This window comes from Gouania willdenowi, chromosome 14 (genome assembly GCF_900634775.1).
Source record: "Gouania willdenowi chromosome 14, fGouWil2.1, whole genome shotgun sequence".
Lineage (NCBI taxonomy): Eukaryota > Metazoa > Chordata > Actinopteri > Blenniiformes > Gobiesocidae > Gouania > Gouania willdenowi.
This window is the reverse complement of record NC_041057.1, coordinates 7,512,998-7,534,332: the sequence shown is the minus strand read 5'-3', so window position 1 is coordinate 7,534,332 and position 21,335 is coordinate 7,512,998. Positions and strand designations below refer to the sequence as shown.

At 38.7% G+C, this 21,335-nt stretch overlaps 2 protein-coding genes across 2 annotated transcripts; one reads left to right on the top strand and one right to left on the bottom strand.

Annotated features, from left to right (window-relative positions):
• Positions 1 to 541: 541 nt before the first annotated feature.
• On the bottom strand, positions 542 to 13,228 carry LOC114475987 (beta-crystallin A1-like). The gene is made up of 6 exons (XM_028467219.1): positions 13,192 to 13,228; positions 2,217 to 2,272; positions 1,973 to 2,091; positions 1,746 to 1,887; positions 1,525 to 1,667; positions 542 to 689 (listed from the first exon to the last, which is right to left on the bottom strand). The coding sequence occupies exons 2-6, from the start codon at positions 2,253 to 2,255 to the stop codon at positions 542 to 544; spliced, it is 591 nt and encodes a 196-aa protein (XP_028323020.1). The 5' UTR covers positions 2,256 to 2,272; positions 13,192 to 13,228.
• On the top strand, positions 6,556 to 20,017 carry LOC114475986 (protein unc-119 homolog A-like). The gene is made up of 5 exons (XM_028467218.1): positions 6,556 to 7,118; positions 16,561 to 16,674; positions 18,564 to 18,663; positions 18,748 to 18,920; positions 19,874 to 20,017. The coding sequence occupies exons 1-5, from the start codon at positions 6,881 to 6,883 to the stop codon at positions 19,984 to 19,986; spliced, it is 738 nt and encodes a 245-aa protein (XP_028323019.1). The 5' UTR covers positions 6,556 to 6,880; the 3' UTR covers positions 19,987 to 20,017.
• The last annotated feature ends 1,318 nt before the right edge of the window (positions 20,018 to 21,335 follow it).

Below are 21,335 nucleotides of genomic sequence, written 5' to 3'. Positions count from 1 at the left end.
AAGGCTAGTTGAAATAAATGAACATAGGACTGGATGATCATCAAAGTGTCAGGATGCAGAAAAAACACACAGCTATGTTTAAGGTGAGCGGCTGCAACATGAATTTTTCTGGCACCTTTTCTTTATTCATCATCTTCAACATAGGCAGTGATGATTTCAGAAACAGCAAACTGTTTGTTGTGTTGATGTGTAGGCGACAACAGCAATGATGCCGATGGTGAAGTTTTCACTTGTGGTGGAATTTCAAAGCAAAAACACACATCATTGCGCACTCAACCTCAAAGAATGAGGCTCAAATTGACTTTTCTTCATGATCCGGACATTCCCACCTTTTTTCTGTGATGTTTCCTTATAAAATAACAAATGTGCTGAAAACTATTGATACAAGTAAGCACCTTATGTCCAGTCCTGGATCCTGCTATAACTAGCCGAACCAGTGGAACCAGTGAGATGGAGGTGGATGAGGAAGGGCGGCAAGGAGGGATTGAAGTGTAGGAGAAGAAACAGAAGGTGGAAGAGTAGTCAGCGAGGTGTGAAGGTCTCAGTGCTGGATCCTCCTGATGGACTGAATCTGAGGAGTCTGGGAATGGGAGCCAAACTCTCGGTAACACTTGTATTCACCTCCACGACAGTCGGACTCCAGAATGTACTGGTGGCCACGGTATCCAGGGAACTGGTAGCACACGAAGCTGCAAAAACACACATTACAACTGCTAGCACACAACTGTGTCCAGGTTTATGCAGTTTATTCTTTAATTAATGCAAAATTGTCTGGAAATCAAATCGCTTCATAACAATAACACAGGAATAAAAATTTGGAAAAAAATACAAAAAAAGGGATTGATTGTACTGGTTCAAAAGAACTGAATTGAAAAAAAAAACAAAGCCAGTCGCAAAACAGGTGTTAATTTCCACTTTTTGTTACAATTTTTGGAGGGGAAAAACTTTGAAGAATTTCAAAGGAAGAAATCAAAGAGCAGACACTTCAGAGGGAGAAAAAGATTAAAGGGCACAGACCAAATATGAAGTGGCCCAAAGCTGCAGATAGGACAGAGTGGGAAACAGTTATGGGATACAAGCTCAGGCTTGATCACTCTGTAGCTGGCCACCTTTAATGAGGGCGTCTAGTGTTAAAAAGACCGAAACAGCTCCTGATTCAAAGGACCACTACTAATGATGTGTCCCAAAATTGACATCCTTCCCATATGTGAGACACAGCTCCCACACCACTCTCAAATATTAAATATCATGTTACTACCATCTTTCGGCACAAAGGACAATTTACACATCACGTCCCGTGTTTATAATTATTTTGGAAACTCAAAGTTCTACAATGGAACCAACTACCAACATATGGGGGACCAGGGTTTGATTCTAAACAGCCTGATAAATAAATAAATAACCTGGAGTTTGTCCAGAGCTCTACTGCCATTGCCAACTCCCTTCAGTGAAGACCTGTGTTCATGTGAAGTCCTTTTAGTGAGAGTTTGCTTGGGTTTGTGAACAACTGTGTGCAGAACTTACGCTCCAGCCTGGACTTGCATGGATCCGACCTCCTTATTCATCCAGCCCATGGCCTGCAGAGAGGGGTAGTCATCGCACAGCTCGAACTGACGGCCCATCATGTTCTCCTTCTCATAGATGGTGATTTTGGAATTCTTTTGGTTCTATTTGGGAAAGAGGAAAAATGGTTTAACAAAAACCAAACAGGGTTATGAAGTTGTTGTTTTTTGTGTTAAACCTACAGCACAGCAGACAGGCCTGAAAGAGATCATCCTTTCAATGCGGTAAGAGTTGCTTCCACTGTAGGCCTCGAAGCGAGGATAGTCTCCCTTCTCCAGGATGAACTGCTGGCCGCAGAAGCTGGAGTGTTCGTAGCCCACCCAGCTGCAAGTGAGCAGCCAAACACACCATCAGCACACACACCTTTGATTTCTCCAATGAAAACCTGAATATTTGACTTCATACTCACGCTCCACACTCAACCTTCAGAGAGCGGATGTTCTCCATCCCACACTCCATGATGTTCTGGCAGCTGGCGGTAAACTCCATACGTCTGCCCTGGAAGAACTCCTGGTCGTACACAGTGATCTGTGAAGGTACAAAAAAAATTCATTGGCCAGGATTATTATTATTATCTCAGTTACTTATTTTCTGGCTATAGCTAAAATATACAGTATTGCTGAGTGTTGACCCTATTGACAGGAGACGCTTACCTTCCATGGGCCCATGGGTGTTGGATTTATCAGAGCCATATTGTCCTGTTTTTCAGCTGTTCATGAAGGAAAATCACACAAAAACAGTCATAAAAATGTAGTGTAACATACCCATAACTCAAAAGATCTATTATTCTACACACTTAAGGTCCTCTCGTAAGTAATAATATTCAAATCTACATTTAGGTTCCTGTTTTCTGTCTCAAAGTTTGTTTTACCCACCCTTTAAAAAAAAACTATGTTTTCTATTATGTCACTTCAGATAAGACATTTCCTGATGCTTATTGATACTCCTGATGCGTATTAATCCAATGCTCACACTGCATTATATCCCCCTGAACGCTGTAATCTACGTCGTCGACCTCGTTTTTTTGACCTACCTAAACTGGTGAGCTGTGTGTCGCAGCTTTCCACTGATCGGAGTGTGTGAGCGTTAGTGTGTGAGTGGGAGTATATATACACTCATGGGTGTCCGAGGCTGAGGGGCATTGGGAATTGAAATCATAAGTCAGCACTTTGCTTTGGACTCCATTGTCTTGCTGTGGGAGGCACACAGGGGTTAACCCAAAGCCATGCACACGGGGACTCACAACAAGACAAAGAGGACACACACACACACACACACCGCACAGTGGTTAATCCATAGGTTAAACCTGAAAAAGGCCTGGATGAGTTACCTTGAGGGTGATGGGTCTGGATTATTTTGCTAAATGTATTTACTTCCTACTCACATATTTATAATCACTGTAAATCAGAGAGCCAAAAACCAAAGACTGCCAACCGTTATTAATATTTGTGTCTCTTTAGACACATGAACTGTTTACATCACTGAAACTGTTAAAGATATGGATGGATCGATGGATGAATAGATGGTTGGTTGGATATATGGTTGAATGGATTGATGGGTGGGTGGATGGATTTATGGATTGATGCATGGATGTATGGATTGATGCATGGATGGATCATGGATGGATTATGGATAGATGGTTGGTTGGATGAATGGATGGTTGAATGGGTAAATGCATGAATAGATGGTCAGTTTGATGGTTGGATGGATGGATGGATGGATGGGTGGGTGGTTGGATTGATGAATGGATGGTGGGATGGAAGGATGGATGGATTGATTACTGGATGGATGGATGAGGATACATAGCAGCCTCACTATTGTTATTAAGTTATCAATCTGTTTGATCAATAGTTGATTCTATCTATTGTGACAAACCTGTACCTTTCGTTTGGTTTGGAAACACAAAATGAAATTGACACCAACTCCCTGTGAAGTAAGTGAAAAAGCCCAGATCTGATCCTTTAAATCTTCTCTCTGTAGCTCATTTGTTCAGCTTTTATTCTTGTGATCTCTGAATCAGATTACATGCTGCAATTTTTAGAAAATCCCTGTAACCACTTAAATCAACAATGAAGGTTAACATGAGTCATGGCACCATTTGAAAGACTCCATTAGCTCACCGAGGGAAGTTTGGCATCCACCAGCATTCGACTGGCAACTCTTTACATTCAGAGATCATTGTGAGGAGATTGTAATTAGCGAATGAACACATTGCTCTTTGACACAAAACGTCAGATCTGAACATGTTTCCCCTCTCAGATCACTTGTCCTCAGCCTCTCCATCAACAGATGTAAATTAAGTGTTTTAGAAGCCAAAGTGAAACACAGTAATCACTTGATCAAGTACGGATAAGTTCTTCCACTCAGTGACCAGTAGCTGCAGACAGTGAACAACAATGATTTTGGAATGGTGTACTGAGGTCAGCACATTATCCAGACTCTCTGTCTGCGAGCGTGTCACTCAGTGTGTGTGTGTGTGTGTGTGTGTGTGTGTGTGTGTGTGTGTGTGAGTGAGTGAGTTTAGCATATGTGTGCATGTGGAAATTTGAAACTTTTCTAAAATATTTAATTGTCTATATACCAAACGGTGAACACTGATTGCAACTTGGCTTATATTGTGTTGATGTTATCTGAATATAAAGGTGTACATCAGTGTGTGTCCATGTGTGTTTCTGCTGATGACTGCAGCAGCAGCAGCAGCAGAAACACGTGACAAAGGGACCAAAGGGACGAGCAAACTCAGCAGGCCATTGTGAACATCCCTGTGTTGCCTCTGGGTATTCGCACACATCACATTCTATCTATCTATCTATCTATCTATCTATCTATCTATCTATCTATCTATCTATCTATCTATCTATCTATCTATCTATCTATCTATCTATCTATCTATCTATCTATCTATCTATCTATCTATCTATCTATCTATCTATCTATCTATCGCTTTTTCTACTTCATTCGTTTTATTAACATGTTCTTCCTGCGCAATAGAAGGGGAAATCCAATTTTTGCAGCAACACGATAAAAAAGAGCAATTAATAAGAAAGCAAAATAAAAACAACATAAGATGAAAGTGCAAAATATAAAAACAGTAGGACAGACATAAATTAGAAAAACTGAACAATTGTGCAAACAACAATTGAAGGAATATATATATATATATATATATTACCTTATTTCCCCTCCTATTATTCAAATGATGGCTATTATATTAAAATATTACACTACTCAATCAAAACTGTTATTTCTTATATCAGTTATGAAACTACAGGTGTCAAACTCAAGGCCAAATCCAGCACTTTAGAGTACACAAATCTGCCCCTAGCTCTCTGGGTGCAGGAATAAAACAACAACAACGTTTGTCATTTTATTCCAGAGATCTTTAGTGTTTTAATAGTGTTTATATTATTAATATTAAACATATTCAGACTCGAGGGGAGAACCAGGGCTTCCGCTGATGCCACAACTACCTGGGTCTACAGCGGGCGGGATTCGGACAAGTGTGAAAAGGACAGTATGAGTTGTCACTTAAAAAATATACATTTATGAGGTACACCATCCACTAACCAGATCCATGATAATTTTTATTAAGCTATTTTAATAAAATTTACAAATTTGAAGGAAGTGCACATGATGGACATGCCGATAAGTGAAACAGTTTGAAAAGCCAAGAAAAACCTAAAGTTTTAGCTCCTGCATGTGCAGCATTAGCTTTTGCTGCTAACTCGGCATTTCTGCCTTGGAGACCGATGCTATGTTTTTGCAAAAAATCTTTCATGGAATCAATGTGTAAAATAATCTGAAGTGGCTATTCGTATGTAGCCGTACGAACAACCCCTGTTAGGGTTTGTTAGTCCTCAACGTAGTTTAGGAATCTAGGTATTAATCGCAAACAGAAGTAAAGTACATAGCGTCTTAATCACGTGAGCTATCATGTCATCTAAACTGGCCAACGAGGGGTGCTATATGTACAGATAGAATGTCGGTATATTGATACGGCTACGTACGGATAACCACTGCCAATAATCGAAGTCTCTGTCAGACTCGCTGTCAAGGCAAGTTTATCCCTCTCAACCTTTGAATGCATGTGCGAGAACTGAACGAGAGCAAGATTTCTGAGTGTGAAAAGGCTTATTCCCACCGCCTCCATCTTTGATGCTGCATGTCTGTTGCAGCAAGGACTCGGGAGATCCCGCAAATTCATGCATAATCGCACAATATAGTGAGTTATGTCAATATACCAAGCCATACAATCAGTTCAGTTCATTGTGTCCTTTGAGAGGAGCAGAAGAAAATCCAATCGGTCCTGCCCTGTAGATCTTCCGCTTTTGTGGAGATTATTGTGATTCAACCATGGATAAGGTGGTCAATATCTATATGTGAAATGCAACCTACTGCCGCCCTATCCAAGTGTACCCCCATCCTAGCGCATGAAGAAAGCTGGAGATAGAAATTAGCAGACCCTCGTTGTCCTGAAAAGGAGCAAGAGTTTTAGAAAATGGATGGAAATACACAAGTATTGAAAATAATATGTGTCTGTCCCAAAGATAAGCACTGGCTTATCTTTGTTGAATTTAAGCAGCTCCTTTGTCTGGCAAAAATAGAAGGGCTGCATATCTGTTGCAGATGCTTCCGGCATCACGGAGCAGTTATGGAGCTTTGCTAGACTGGATACGCATGAGGTGGAAATTGGCACATTGACTTTAATACAATATCAGCTCAGTTCCAGTTCGGCAGCAGATAGGAGCAGTTACACATACGATGAAATTGGGGGTCAGTAGCATGTACAAGGTTCGTTTTAGCCTATACGTGCAAATAAGTAATTTAACAGCGACACAATATGTAAGTTATTTTAATTTACAACTTTATTACTTCGGAAAGTCTTGGACCCTAGAATGAGCTGGATGGGGGCTGCGGGCCGTATGTTGAACACCACATATAAACCATGCAGGATGAGTCATCTGTTGCCGCTCCGCTTGGTTTTGGCGCAGATTGTGCCGCTCTCTGCATCCCACCCCCCTCCACCTCCTCTTCATCCTCATCCTCATCATCATCCTCATCATCATCATCATCATCACTGCCACCAACGACCATCTGCCGCTTCTTTTCAGTTTAAAGCTTCACTTTGTCTCGCGCAGACAATACAGCGTCTCAAAGCGCGGCTGCGCAGAGCGCGCGCTGCTGCTGCCTGACTGCGGAGCTCAGAGACGGAGGGACAGACAGAGTGCACGGTGTGCGTGTCCGCTGAGGCCAGGGTGGTGGAGGGAGGGACGAGGCTCCCAGCAGGATCCTGGACCTGGGAAGGAGAGGGAGGAGGATGAGCTATTCCTGTACCAGCAGCCAGGAGACACCCAGCGCTGCTAATCCGGCCAAAGACGCACACGGCACGGAAAGCAGCACCAGCGACGGAAACCCGACGCAGAGAGCGGACATGAAGGTGAAGAAAGGCTGCAGCTCCACCGAGGTGGGGGTCCCTGTGACCACGGAGGAGGACCTGCTGTCCAGCACCGTCATCACCCCGGAGGACGTCCTGGGCTTGCAGAAGATCACAGAGAGTAAGTTCCCTGAGTTAGAATAAGATGAAATGTGATGGATCCTACATGTATGACTCATGCACCACGTCATGTCTCTATTATTCTGCAACATACACGAGCCTCCGTCACACATGGGGATGAATGAATGAATGAATGAATGAATGAATGAATGAGTGAGTGAAGCCTCTTGTTTTAAACATCTCTGATGGTGTTGTGTTCGCTCTGACCTGTGGAAGTGGCACTGATGGAGGTCACAGCTGTGAACAATGGTGTCAAACCCGAGGTTCGCAGACTGAAACTGGTCCATTTTAGGAGTTGAACCAATCAGCATAATAGTTGGTGGAGATGTTGGAGCGATGGCACATTTAATCTGTGTATCTTATACCTGGATGTGCAGCAGGTTATCTTCTATTCTATTCTATTCTATTCTATTCTATTCTATTCTATTGCAGCAAACAGAGAGAGCATGTTAATTCAGCGAAGAAAGCCTGAATCTTTTTCCCAATCACTCATTGTATCAGTTCAGAATGTCAGAAACAATCCATGCATTTAAAAACAATCTTATTTATTGATTTATTTTTCCGCCATGTCTGCATTTGCTGTAACAGACATGGACACACGTGGCCCTCGATAATTTTGTGCTGCCCCTAAAATAATACACAATTACTCCAAACAACATACAAAATTACAGAAAAATATACAAAATGACAGCAGAAATACACAAAATGACTCCCAAGACCATATACAATTCCAGAAAAATAAACAAAATGACGACAAAAATACACAAAATGACACCAAAAGCACACATGGCGACAGCAACAATTCACAAATGTAATTTCAAACTTCAAAAGATGACTTTAAAAAATTAAAAAGTAACAGCCAAAACATAAAATAGCAACATAAACTCACAATATGCATTCTTTGTACATTTAAAATCCACTGTAGTTGATGCCTGGTGTTATGCGTTTTTGTTTTTATGCTTTTTACACAAACGAAAAGCTTTAACCACGTGTTAAATTAAAATCAAGGGAAATAATAAAATGTATGCAAATTATGATCCAACAGCGCTTGAACTAGAAAAAAATACGATACAAACAGAAGATGACGGTTAACTGATGAATATTAATGTGGACTCACACTCTTTACTTATTTAAATGTCATCAACCTACATTTCTGTTGTTTGTCGTGTTCTAACCTGCAAAACTAGTCGAGCTCTTGAGTGTTTACATATACTTTAAATGAAGGTACTTTATTTATTCATTTTTAAATATAATTACTTTATTTACTTTATTAATACAAACCTAATTTAAAACACTGTATACCTGTCAGTGTATACAGTACACTGTGGGTGGGTTGTGTTTGCATATAAGTCTGAATGCCACAGCAACTAAACATAAAAAAATAAAAATAAAATAAACACTGAGTTATGTTTGTTAAAAGTTCAGTTTTCATATAATTATTGTAATGTGGAATGTTAGAAAAGGCTCGATCAAGTGATTTTTACTCAAACAGAAAACAATAGTCAATCAGACAATTGGTATGAGAAACTGAACCATTTCTTATTAACCAATAGGTTACGAATGTACAATTGAATAAGATATGTCAAGTCAAGAGTGAAGTTGATTTATGTACCACATTTCATGTACAGAACAACTCAAAGTACTTTAAAAAAACAAAACAAAGAACAAGCATCACATAAGAGCTAGCGCACCATAAAAATTGCATTTAAAACTGAGGAAAAATCTAAACAGGGAAAACAAAATCGATCAACCAAACAGGATAATATCAAATTAAATCGTGTGACTGTTTATTTAAAAGCAGTGTCGAATAGAATTAGAAATGTCTCAACTTTAACCTAATCTTTAAAATAAACTGAAAATAAATTATAATACCCTGAGAAATTAGAGAAATTACGTAAATAAATCCAATAAAAAAAATTTATATTTTAGTGGATATTTTAGATACTGGCTGATATAAACCAATACTTCTTTCACAAATCAAACTGATATCCAATATAAATACTGGCATAATTCCATCACTTAATCCATAAAACTCTTTTTATGTTTCTGTAAAAAAAAAAATTTTATTTATTTTTTTTTTATTTATTATTTATTTCCGACATGGTTACATTCACTTTTTTTTTTTTCACATTTTTTTTTTTTTTCTTTTTTGTACATGCTGAAAAAGGAGACGAGAGAAGTAGTTTGCTTATCCGGGTCCCGTCCCCCGTTTTACCATCGCAAATTTACATGGGTTTACATGTCTCTCTGGTCAAACATTCTTGAGTTGTTCTGAACCGTCCTTTTTTGTGTATTCCTCAACTAATTTGGTGCAACTTGAATTAATACTTTATGTAGTTAATTTTCTCATATGTTGATTTGATGTGTTCTATTCACTAAAATCTGCAACTTTCTTCTTTTTCACAAATAATATAGCAAAGCAGCAACAGTTTTCAATATAAGCCATTGTAGACCAGTAACAGCCCCTAATGTCCTGTTCTTTGGTACAACTGACATCGTCATTTCCATCAGTGGGAACATTTAGGGACTGAAATTGTTCTTTAAAGTACTTTGAAACCACAGGCTTTGAGTGCCACGGTGAAAATTGTCCTGATTACATAGTTTTTTTTTCTCTCTGTACATTTAAAGTGTGACTAACTAAACCCGCAGGAAGCTCTTATGTGCACAGGAACACCTACACACATCATCAGCTGAGGTCTTAGTTAGCTAACAGGTGGCAGCGGGGCATCAGCCTATTTAAAGGCCCGTATAATACCTCACTTACACAACCGTGTTACATACAAAAGCTAATGTCATCCAAACGCTGGCAGATCTTCTCACAGATATTTTTACAAGGCGTTTGAATGATTTAGTTAGTACATTTCAACCTTGGTTTATTCCATATTTCTAACTGTCCAGATCCCTAGGCCGCCTTGCTGACATTTTGACATGTAGCAGTGAAATACCATCAGGTACACAGGAGGGTTTGTCCTGCACAAACACACACTCTCCTTCAATTTCAGCTTGTTTGTTTTTACCAGTGAAAATGTTTTGCAACTGATCGGAATGACTGACATTTTTGTTTTATTTTGTGAAAAGTTGGTACGCACTCTGTGTTTTTAGCACTGTAGTGGAAAAATCTGCATCTTGACAATTTATAATTGACAAACTCAAAGTATAACTAAACCCCGAGGTTTTGACTGGAAAAATCTGGGTCATTCCATGTCATTTTAACACATTTTCAGGACATACTATGCACTTCAGTCTCAAAACAAAAAAATTCGAAATATTTACCAATTGTCCAGTGAGTATTCAATAGGCACACTGTACATTTTTAGTTTGATCAGATTAATACCTTTTGAGATGTGACCAATCTAGTGATGTGTGTCCATTTCCATGCATTCTTATTTTTCTTCCATTTTCAGCTTCCAATATCTCAGGAACTACAACATATAGGAGACTGAAATTTGGTATAGTAATATAGCTCTACACACACTCAGACTATACAAAAATATCTGCTATACATCCTAATTGGTAGACATTCCAGCCCCTCAAATTTGGAAAAAAGTTTTTTGGGGTTTGGGGCACAAACATGTGTAAACAACTTTGCATACTGTATGTCTCAGCTCCCTGTAATTTGATCAGCTTTGAGCTATGTACATGGACTGTTCAAATCACTAATAATTAGTGAGATATATGCATTGGTTCTTGGGTGACAGTCTCTTGAAATCCGAAGAAATACTTTTTTTTTAAATGATTTTCATTGGCCCATAACTGCATATTGGAATGTAAAAAATCTGATTTCTGTTTTAATTTATAGTATAAAGATGACACTTTCTTGGGATGTGAAACAATTTTACTTCTTCATTTTTGTTTTGGAACCCCAACTTTGGGGCTATTTCACCACTCGCAAATATTGAATATCTTTTAAATCAGGCCATTGTAGCTTGCCTCTGTGTCTTATAATCAGATTTTCACTAGTAACATCAAGTGTTCATCCAAAATTAAAAATGTACAATGTGCCTATTGAATAATCACAGAACAATAAGTAAAAATTTCAAACAATGATCAGACCAACGTGCATGGGCCATTTGTGAAATGACATGGAATGACCCATCTTGATTATGGATGGAGCTGTTATGACGTGTTCAGTCAGGGTGAACAGTGGTGGTTTGTAATGAAAGCTGCCTCCAAAACGCCATCAACCTCCTTCTTTGCCAATAGCATCATTTCTTCCAATTTTACAACAAAATACACCAAATTGAAATACTTTGGCAAAAATGTTGAGAGTTGACATGAATTTATACCCAAATAAAACACATTCTGCAAAAAAAAAAAAAAAAAAGGGTTTTGAGGATTAGTTATAAAATTCTAAGATAATTTTATTAGATGAGCCAAAAACGAGAATAAGAATAAGAAATACATCTTGTAAGTAGTAGGTAAATACTGAAAAACACAATGCTAGTTTGGCTATATTTACATGGGTAAAAATAAATGACAACCTACAGTATAAAGAGAAAACAGCCCTGCTATTATCATCCCACTTTATTAAATATTAAGATGTGTTTTTTGTGTTTTTAAATAGTAAAAGTCATCCTTAAACCCAGTAAAGATTAAGAATAGGGGGAAATCATATCCTTTATGAGCAAGTGTGAGTGTTTATTGTGTAAGCTCATTGACCAGTCTTTGAATATCACATTTACTTTGTGTTTCTCGCTGGACCCAAATATAGTGTTGGAAACTCTCACTTTCTTTTCTTGCTACGTCACTGCTGTAGGCATGAGGAGGCCTGTGTGTATCACCATGGCAACAGAGATGCACGCTTCAGTCACTACAGCAACTGAACGCATCTCTCCCTGCTCACAGCCAGCCGTGTGCATCACTGCTCTCTCCCACACGCTTCCTCCTTCTGTCTTTGCCTTACCACTGTTACCCGTGTAGGTGTTGAGACTTGATTCACAGGCTCAGAAAAGAACTTGAGTGACATCATTAATACGAGTCTGACTAACTTAACAGCTACGTTAAACTTCCTGTGACAACTTGGGCATTGGAGTGAAATATCAGGCCGAGGAAATTCATTTTACCAACCATGAGAAGTGGTAACACTTCAAGTTAGAGCTTCACTAACTTGTGCTTGTCAAAGTAAAAACCCAGAACTCTTTTACTGACTTTACCGGTAGTTTCTACACTCAAACTACATGAGTATTGTCAGCGTAGAACTTTTAATGCTGGTGTTTCTAATGGCCTGGACATCAGTCAATTTCTTTCTCAGATGACCAGTTTTATGAACATAATCAATAACCCTGATACATGTAAAGCTACAAGCATGATCGTGGTTCTCTGCTTCATTCACAGCAGACTGCTCCAGATGCCAATGGCTTCTTTCTCTCTCTTATTCCACCTACAGTTCAGAGTCCAGGGGTGGGGATATGACCCCCCCCCATTTCTTCACCATTTGCTAGTCCTGTGATAACCAACAATATGACTTCCTGGGTCTTTGTTCTTGTCTGGTTCCTGTTCCAACAATCATCGTTGACTCCTTTTTACGATGCTGTGTGTGTATTTACACATTGACAAAGTCTAGTTCCCCCAATAATGATTCTACACAAGCATTCAGGTGTACGGAATATGACGGTATACAGAACACCAAACACAATTAGCATTGCACACCTTTTTGGAAATACTCTTTGAAGCCAATCTGTGAGGATATCAATGTTGGAACCTTTGCGAAAATAGCATGTGTTATACTGGAAAGAGATGAAGCATGACACATGACAGTATGTTTGTTGAAGAATAAACACGTCCTTTAGTATCACTTAAAGCTCATATCCGGTGTTTCTGAGAAAAATGCGAAAAAATAACTTTTACTATGGTCTACTGCCGGTGGTCATTCATATATATTTAATTACAGTATAGAAGTCCCTCCTACATCTTATAGACCCCTATACAAATGGAAACAAGCGCCGTGATCGCCCAGCCAATAGGCTTCAACTTCCTGTTTTTGAGACTGTCAATCAAAGTGAATGCGGAACTCTGCACAGAAACAAGGCCACTCGTCACAATTGCAAAAAGGTAAATATGATTTTGGCTCTTACCTGACCCATAGACCGATATCAATGCAACCTTGTTATGTCCGCGTTGTGCATGCAAAAAAGTAGAGGTGTGGCATCTGGTAGATTGGCAGAGGCAGGGGAGTAAGTGGAGCAGTTTAGGGCGGGACATGGATAGCAGCTTTAAGTTCAATTCGTTTTAGCTGTTTAGGACCAGTTGTCAAAAAGTCCTTTCAAACATATGAAACTGACCATTTGTGTCAGCTATCTAGCTTGTTTTAGCTAGCTAGCTTTTGAAAGCTATTCTGGCTTTACAAGCTCTAAAAAGGACTGGATATTGTCCAATTACAGTCAAACTCCACTCCTATCAAGTCTGGTTTAGAGTTTTTGTCTTTTGGTTTCCACTCCTAAGATTTTCTGAGTTTTAGGGTAAAAATGACAATTCTGGAATGTAGGGGGCAGTTAACCCACCAGATAAACAAGAATGGTGGACGGCCACATGTCTTTATGTGTGCTGTTGTTATTACTGTCAGGTAGGGCTTGTTATAACTAAGTGACAGTAAATATTTTGTTAGTTCAGCACTGCAGCATCTTCAGTGTTTAAAGCAGCAGGTCCCAACAGGCCCCGTTTATGAGGTTCAGAGCTTTGGAGACACCTGTTTGTACCTCAGTGTACTTTTCATTCATGGTAAATGTGGTTGATGTCAAAACAGGGTGCAGCAATTCACATTCTTGCTGCTTTCCAATTGGCTTTAAGACATATGTCATTTTAATTGTTAAAAAAAAAACAAGCAAAAAACAATTATTCTGCATGTATTTTGCTAAAATAAATGTCTTTTTTGTGTGATCCATTACACCATTTACTGCACGTTCTGAGTTGTCGCGCAGACTGAATGTTCAGTACGTGTTGTGTGTGGAGGTGTTTGTCGCAGACCAGACGATGTTTGACAGTGATAAAGTGATGAAGTCAATACCCCACTCAGATTTTGTAAAGGGAAAGAGAAACAAAACATGCATGCACACACAAAATCCATTTGCGCTCTCTTTTCTCACAGGGCTTGATTAAGAAGCTCAATGTTAACTATTAACTCCAGGTTAGTAAAAGGAGTGTCATATATTTCATACTAGCTTGTGTTTGTGCTTTGTTGAACACAAGGTGTGGATTTGTGTGTCTTCTATGTAGTTGAGTTCTGCGTTTTATGCAGAGTTGACGTGTCTTGAAGAGCTGGACTCAGCAAGCTGACTGATGGAGGATCAAAGGCATCAAAGCAAATCAGATCAGCTTTGTCAGGCGCTCACCTCATGTAGCAAAAAGGGTTTACAGCACGCAAAGACACTTCACACTATGTTTCTTCGTCAGGGATTATCTTATATAAAGCAGGACTAGTAACACACAGGGAGCATCATGAATATTCCAACATCAGTGGTTGATCATATCCTGCATAATACCTCATTTACATTTAATTACAGAAACAACCTACTTTGAAAGATCCCCATGGATGAAGCCAATAAATGTCAATTTTACATAACAGCAACAACTGATATGTTTGTGTACTACAACGTCATGCCAAAACCTTATAAAACACAAGCATGTATTTATCACACCCAACAATTCAAATACGCACTCAGTGTGGATTGCAAATAGAAAACACCACTTACAAACTAATGCATTTTGTTTTGCAAATAAGAAACGTACCTGTCAAGCAAATGCATCATGTTTCAGAAAAACATTTTACACAAACAAAATATCCTCCAAGTACAAAAAAAAATCCTTCAAGGACAAAAAAACAATTTTACAACAATGAAGAACTTTCACATGACTTGTGGCACTAATTGTCCACCTTGCAGATCCACACATTAATGTCCTGTGTTGTACTTACAGCATACATTTTTGCACTTGAAAGTATTAATTTGTAGTGTACTCAAATATATTTCTTGTAATTAAAGATGGGTTTTTTTGGGTGCTGTGTTTGTAACAAAACAAAGTTTATTAGTTTGTGAATGATTTTTTTGTATTTGCAAACCACACTGAGCTTGTTAGTGAACCATTGGGCGTGAGTATAAATATTTTATGTTTGTGAGGGTTTTGGCATCATTTTAACTTCATAGATGTCTCCCTGCACCAACACGCCTGCATCTAATGATGATGTCATCAATCATGTGTTATCCTTTACAATCAGGCTCTCCAGGACATGAACTAAAGGATGGATGGATGGATGGAAGTGTGTTTCCCTGCTAGAAGAGTTTTATAATGGGGGTAAAAGTTATGATTTGGCCTCTACACCCTTTGGTACTGTACATATTTCATTGATTTGACATTTTCTAATGTCTATGCATCACTTCCTGTTGCACTAATAAGTGTATTTTGTTAACAAAAATAAGAGTGAGCAGCTTCATCCATTGTCCTGTCACCCGTGTCGGTATTGGATGCTGCATTGTTATTGGATCAAGCATGCAGCAGAATCTCTAATGAATGCTGACATTCCCTGGTAAGAGCAGGAAGGATTAGGGGAATAAAAATAACTCACTTCTCTTTCTTACTGTGCACCTCAGGATGTGCTCCGGTCTTCTTGTTGGTAAAATGGTATTTGCAATAGATCGTTGCAGTTGAGATTTCTATTAAAAAATTGAAAATAAGAAAGGTTTGATGCATATCTTTGCAGGTAAATGTGACTTTTAAATTAAGGACAGTTTTCTGTTTTGAAAATTGGGATTTTTAAAGTGAATATCAGAAGCAAAAGATTTCCAATTAATGCGGCTCAAACTTGTTCAGTCTTCCGTAGGATTAGATTGAGCCTGATGAACTTCCTAAATCACTGACTGAATATTTAATGGATATTTATTGAATTGCCAAGTATTAATAGCTGGTAAGCAAAATCAATTTGTGTGCATGTGGTTGGAGGAACAGGGAGTCAAAGCAGCTCCAAATCTGTTTTGTTCTGCGCTGCTCGCAGTTGGGGGTGTTCACTGTTCACTCCTCATTAAAAGTGTTACAAGGAAGTAGAAGTGATGAAGGAAACAAATTCAAACAAGGCACCATCACAGAAAGTAAGGCTTTGTTAGAGGTGACAAAACATAAGAAACAGATTGAAGACTAATATGTTATGGTTTCATTTATTCAAACAACTAATTTTCAGGAAATTGACTTTGATCTCCTCAATCAAGATCAAAGCTAATTTCCTGAAAATAAAGTAGAATAAATGAATTTTTAACATATTATTCAAAAAAGAAGACAAAATGATTTTGCTGGAATTAATTAGATTGAAGAATACACATTGCATTCTATGCAGAAGGCTACAAAGTGAAGTCCTATATACACGATATTATAGACGATCATAAATGTAAGGTCTGTGTTTTTTCTTTGTTGTCATCGTCCGATCATTGACTCATTCAGTTATTCTTGATCTATCTCAGATTATCTCTGCAGCCCGGACGAGAACGTTTTCAACATCGACTTCACCCGATTCAGGATCAGAGATATGGAGACTGGCACGGTGCTGTTTGAAATCACTAAACCTCCCTCAACAGGTAAGTCCCCAAACCAATCTGACACGCCCAGTCAGGCAACAATTTATAAGGACACATCAAAGAGATCAGCAGACGCCTCTGAGGAGGCCTGCAGTTCAGCAGGAGATCAAAGTAAACATCCTGAAAAAATGTTGTCGGAATAAATGAAACCTTAACATATTATTCAAAAAGAAGACAAAATGAACTTGCTGTAATTGTCACAAATGATGTATGATTGTGATATTGTAAAATACTTTGGGACTAGTTTGGTGGTAATTGAAAATTGTACAGATAATCTTTTCATCTTCACCAAATGTTGCTTTTTTATTTAAATGTAAATGCATCTAAAATGCTTCTATTGCCACTGTCAGCATACATCTCATCATTTGCAGGGATTTTTTGATTGATTTATTTTTTGTTTGCAAAACGGCCACTAGGGGCGCCAACATTCAGCAGTTTGTAAAGAGGATAACTTATAAATCCAGCTGGCTCATGTGGTTCACTAGATTGCTTAACCACACTAACTAATAATAACGGAATTTATTAAGAATCCATTATTTATTGGTCTAGTGCAGTGGTTTCCAACATTTTTTGGATCATGGCCCCATTTTGATATTACCAGTTTCTGGTGACCCAAGACCTTTTTTTTCTATAATTTGTTTTGGATCATGTTTATCATAATTTGTTACAAATGCAGAGTATTAGTTAGGATTAGTCCACAAAGTGACAAGATGTGTCAGTTCAGATATTTTTATACTGTCTTTTATTTAGTTCTTTATTTCTTTTTCTTTCTTTTTCTCTTTTTTCTTTTAAAGGTATAGAGGAGGATTTTCTCAAACTTTAGAAATTAAAGCCTCTCTCTACTTTTTCAAAAAATGCACACCTCTACCTATAGAGGGAACGCCTATTCAACGAGTTTTCTTCTTGCACAGCTCTGTTTACAACGACGAGCTTCAATAAATGGTGTAAACCGTTGCTCACGAGACACAGAAACAATTGTAAAGGTTTATGTGACTGCAGTCACTTCAATCGCCCGTGATGAGTCGCTTGAACATAGTGGTGCTTTTTGATTACTTAATCACTCCAGTGACATGATGACCAGGGAACTGAGGATGAGTTCATGCAGAATGTAGCCTTAATCAAGAAGTTAACCGCTTTAATTTTGCCCCAGTAAATTCAAGAGGTCCTGGCTGCAGACCTCCGCTGCAGCTGTCTCACAGTAGCGGGTGGGGGAGGGGCTGCTGCCTCAGTTCTACAGACAGTGACGGACGGTGGAGTTGTCGTTTGAAGTCGCTTAAAAAGTTTACATTTTTCAACTTTGAGTGACTAGGTCACGCTTGACTAGTCGCTCAAATCACGCAAGTTAAGTCGCTTGAGGGGAGATAACTTGAAGTTGCGTCATTTATATTGATTTGAATGTAACCGAGTCGCTTCAGTCGCTTCAGTTGCTTCAGTCACTCCAGTCGCGTTCGGTGTGAACACACCTTTAGTGCACATGCGCAGCCAGCAAAAACTAGCTGGGGACGAGCACGTACGACAGCCTTACATCAGAATGATTGACAATTAGGAGGACCAAAAGTCTAGATGATCCATCCGGATTTGGAAGCCAAAATAAAATCATCCACAATACCTTTAACTATCTTTATATTTGATAATAGAGTTGTTTTAGATTGTATGATGAAAAATAATAATAAACATTTTAAAATATATTTTGAATCAGTATTTTTTTTTTTTTAAATCAATTATTAGACACTTGTGAGGTGACCCCATTTCAATTTCAGGCAACCCCACATGGGTTCATTACCCCAAGGATGAAAATCACTGATCTAGTGGCTTCTTCACCTACAAAGCATCAACTGTCATGAGATGCAATTTCCTTTATGATGAAACTGTATCTCGTCAATCTCCAGATAAAGCCGGGGAGAGGAGGGACATCGACCCAAACGCTGGCCGGTTTGTCCGCTACCAATTCACCCCTGCTTTTCTCCGACTGCGGCAAGTTGGAGCCACGTAAGTTCTAATGCCGTTCACTTTGTGTTTTCTTCAAACATATTGTATAATTGAACTCTCCCTTTGCATGCCCTCCCCTCTCAGTGTTGAGTTCACAGTCGGTGATATGCCCATAGAAAACTTCAGGATGATCGAGCGACATTATTTCAGAGAGAGACTGCTTAAAAGCTTTGACTTTGAGTTTGGCTTCTGCATGCCCAGCAGCAAGAACACGTGTGAACACATCTACGAGTTCCCACCGCTGTCTGAGGACATTAGTGAGTTTACACACACACACACACACACACTTTAGAAAACAACACAGAGGTCAGTGTTTGAGTCAAGTTATTGTAGGCCATACTTTAGAGTAGAGTGTCTTTAGTAAAGTATCTTTATGTGGGGAAATTTACTGTCATGACAGCTGCGATCAGATGAAGTGCAGTAAAAAGAAACAACACAAGGCAACACATAGAATACCCAAAAAACACCCGAAAAATAGTGCAATGAAGGAGATAAATCTGACAATACAATACAATAGTAGAGGCTATAAATATGACAGTACTGGGCTATAACTATATGGCGGCGCTTCTCTGCTACACGACACACCTAAATCCAACATAATGACGGGTTTTGTTTTGAGAAACAGTGGTTAGCACTAATACCTCTAAACAAGAGGGTGTGAGTTTGTATCTGGAATGCACTGTGAGGAGTTTGCATGCTCCTCTGGTGTCATTTCTTCACTTTCTTATCTACCCTCCCCTCTTTTTTAGGAAACACTATTTTGTAGCAGTGCTTCACAGATTTTTAATCATACCATGAGTATATTTTTGTTTAAGTTACTTAGTTTTTTAAACTATATTTAAGTAAGAGTTTAAGCTATGCTTTTTCTTCAGCTCCTGCCTACATTTACAGTACATCCAAAGTATTATAATTGTAGCGATTGTGTACAATGTTGCACATGCCTCTAAAGAAATAGAATAGAAAATGTGCAGTAAATGTATGAACGTTTGTCCATACTGTACTATTCAGTTATTTACAATGATTTCATGTGTAGTTTGGAATTGTTGCATTCTTAAATACAAACATCTTCAACCTCTGTGCCACACAGTTATCAAAAAGCAATATAATCTGTTTCTTTTCATTGTTGTAAGTAGATATTGGCTCAAGGCAACACGTGACGCTTCTTAAAAACAAAACATGATAACATTGAACTCTTTGTGTCCTCCTGCAGTCAGAGAGATGGTCCTTCATCCCTACGAAACACAGTCTGACAGCTTCTACTTTGTGGACAATAAGCTGGTGATGCACAACAAAGCAGACTACTCCTATAACGGCGGCACGTAGAGACGACACCAACGACTACACAGCTATTAAGTTTAACCAGAGTCTGCAGGATGGGGGGGGTGGGGGGTGGGAGATGTCCTGTTTGTCCAGCATTTCCTTCTCTTTGTGTATCCTGTCTCCCTCTTAGAGATTGCTGCTCAGAAAAATGCACACATAACTCTGTTTCTCTCTCTGTGTGTGTGTGCGTGTGTGTGTGTATTATTATATTGTCGTCTTTAGGAACTTTGAGGACTCTTATTTGAGTGCATGTGTGTGCGTTATGCTTGCCTTTTGTGTGATCGTCTTTAAAATGTCTGTTCGATCTTGTTGTTTCATGTTAACACAAAAGTTGTATAGATTTCCCAAATACCCGTCGCTACATTTTGTACAACATAGACTGTAAGTAGGTATTTTTCATTAACAAGATTTATTTTCTTCATGATGTTGGTACGGACTGTTGAACGCATTTGAATATTGTATTTGTGAAAAAGCACAACCTTTTTACAGTGACGACAATGAGGTCGCTTGTGACGAACACCCCTGTGATTAAAATCTTTCAGACTTTGCAAATGGAAAGTTGGATAATGTTGTGGTGAATGTAGCAAAAATGGTTCCAATATTTTGTCCCTTTAAATGTCTTTCATTGTGTCAGAGATTCCTCATCCTCAGGGCCATTTTCTGACGACTGATGACACAAATCATCTTTCATTATTGGAAATATGATGCTATTTTTTGAGAAACAGCTGGGAAACAATTTGCACTGTGTACGAGGCACTTAGAGTGTTCTCCTGTTGTACTGTCAGATCTTGTTCTCTCTATAATTCAAGGCATTTTGATTGACAGTGGTGGTGTGTAACCTGCTTTAAATCAACCAGAAACCCCTGCTGGTTTCTCACTGTGTAATAGATGTTGTCATCAAAGCTTATTTATTTATTTTTGGATCTCATGTGTGACAAACTGAGGAGGGACTGCTTTTATTTGACTGTGTGTCAATGCCCCCTTAAAAAAAAAATCACCTCTTTACCAGTCTAACATGTACCGATAATTTACTATTTTGACTCCTAGCCTAGCCCAACCCATGTAATACTGTACACCTTAACACACCAAGTCATAATAACTCATATACAGTCGAATAGCTTGGGTTTACAATAGAAAATGTGTGCACAAAAACAACACCTAAGCATTTCATGTGCAGTTACCTGTTTTGTTTTTACACGAATGCATTCCAGTGGTGTGTTGATGTGTTCCCATGTTTCCTTCATAATGTTGCTGGAAGAAAACTGGGCACAAGAACATCAAGACAAGTCCTTACTATCAATAGATCAACTACCTGTACGTTCTTGGTTTGTGTAAATGGAAAACATGCATTC

Excerpts from the sequence above, each read along its gene's own strand:
- LOC114475987 (XM_028467219.1), bottom strand. The coding sequence starts at position 2,255 with ATGGCTCTGATAAATCCAACACCCATGGGCCCATGGAAG. Across the intron at positions 2,092-2,216 it reads CACCCATGGGCCCATGGAAG|ATCACTGTGTACGACCAGGA; the intron begins GTAAGCGTCTCC and ends GTACCTTCACAG. Across the intron at positions 690-1,524 it reads ATGCAAGTCCAGGCTGGAGC|CTTCGTGTGCTACCAGTTCC; the intron begins GTAAGTTCTGCA and ends GTGTTTTTGCAG.
- LOC114475986 (XM_028467218.1), top strand. The coding sequence starts at position 6,881 with ATGAGCTATTCCTGTACCAGCAGCCAGGAGACACCCAGCGCTGCTAAT. Across the intron at positions 16,675-18,563 it reads CACTAAACCTCCCTCAACAG|ATAAAGCCGGGGAGAGGAGG; the intron begins GTAAGTCCCCAA and ends GTCAATCTCCAG. Across the intron at positions 18,921-19,873 it reads ACCGCTGTCTGAGGACATTA|TCAGAGAGATGGTCCTTCAT; the intron begins GTGAGTTTACAC and ends GTCCTCCTGCAG.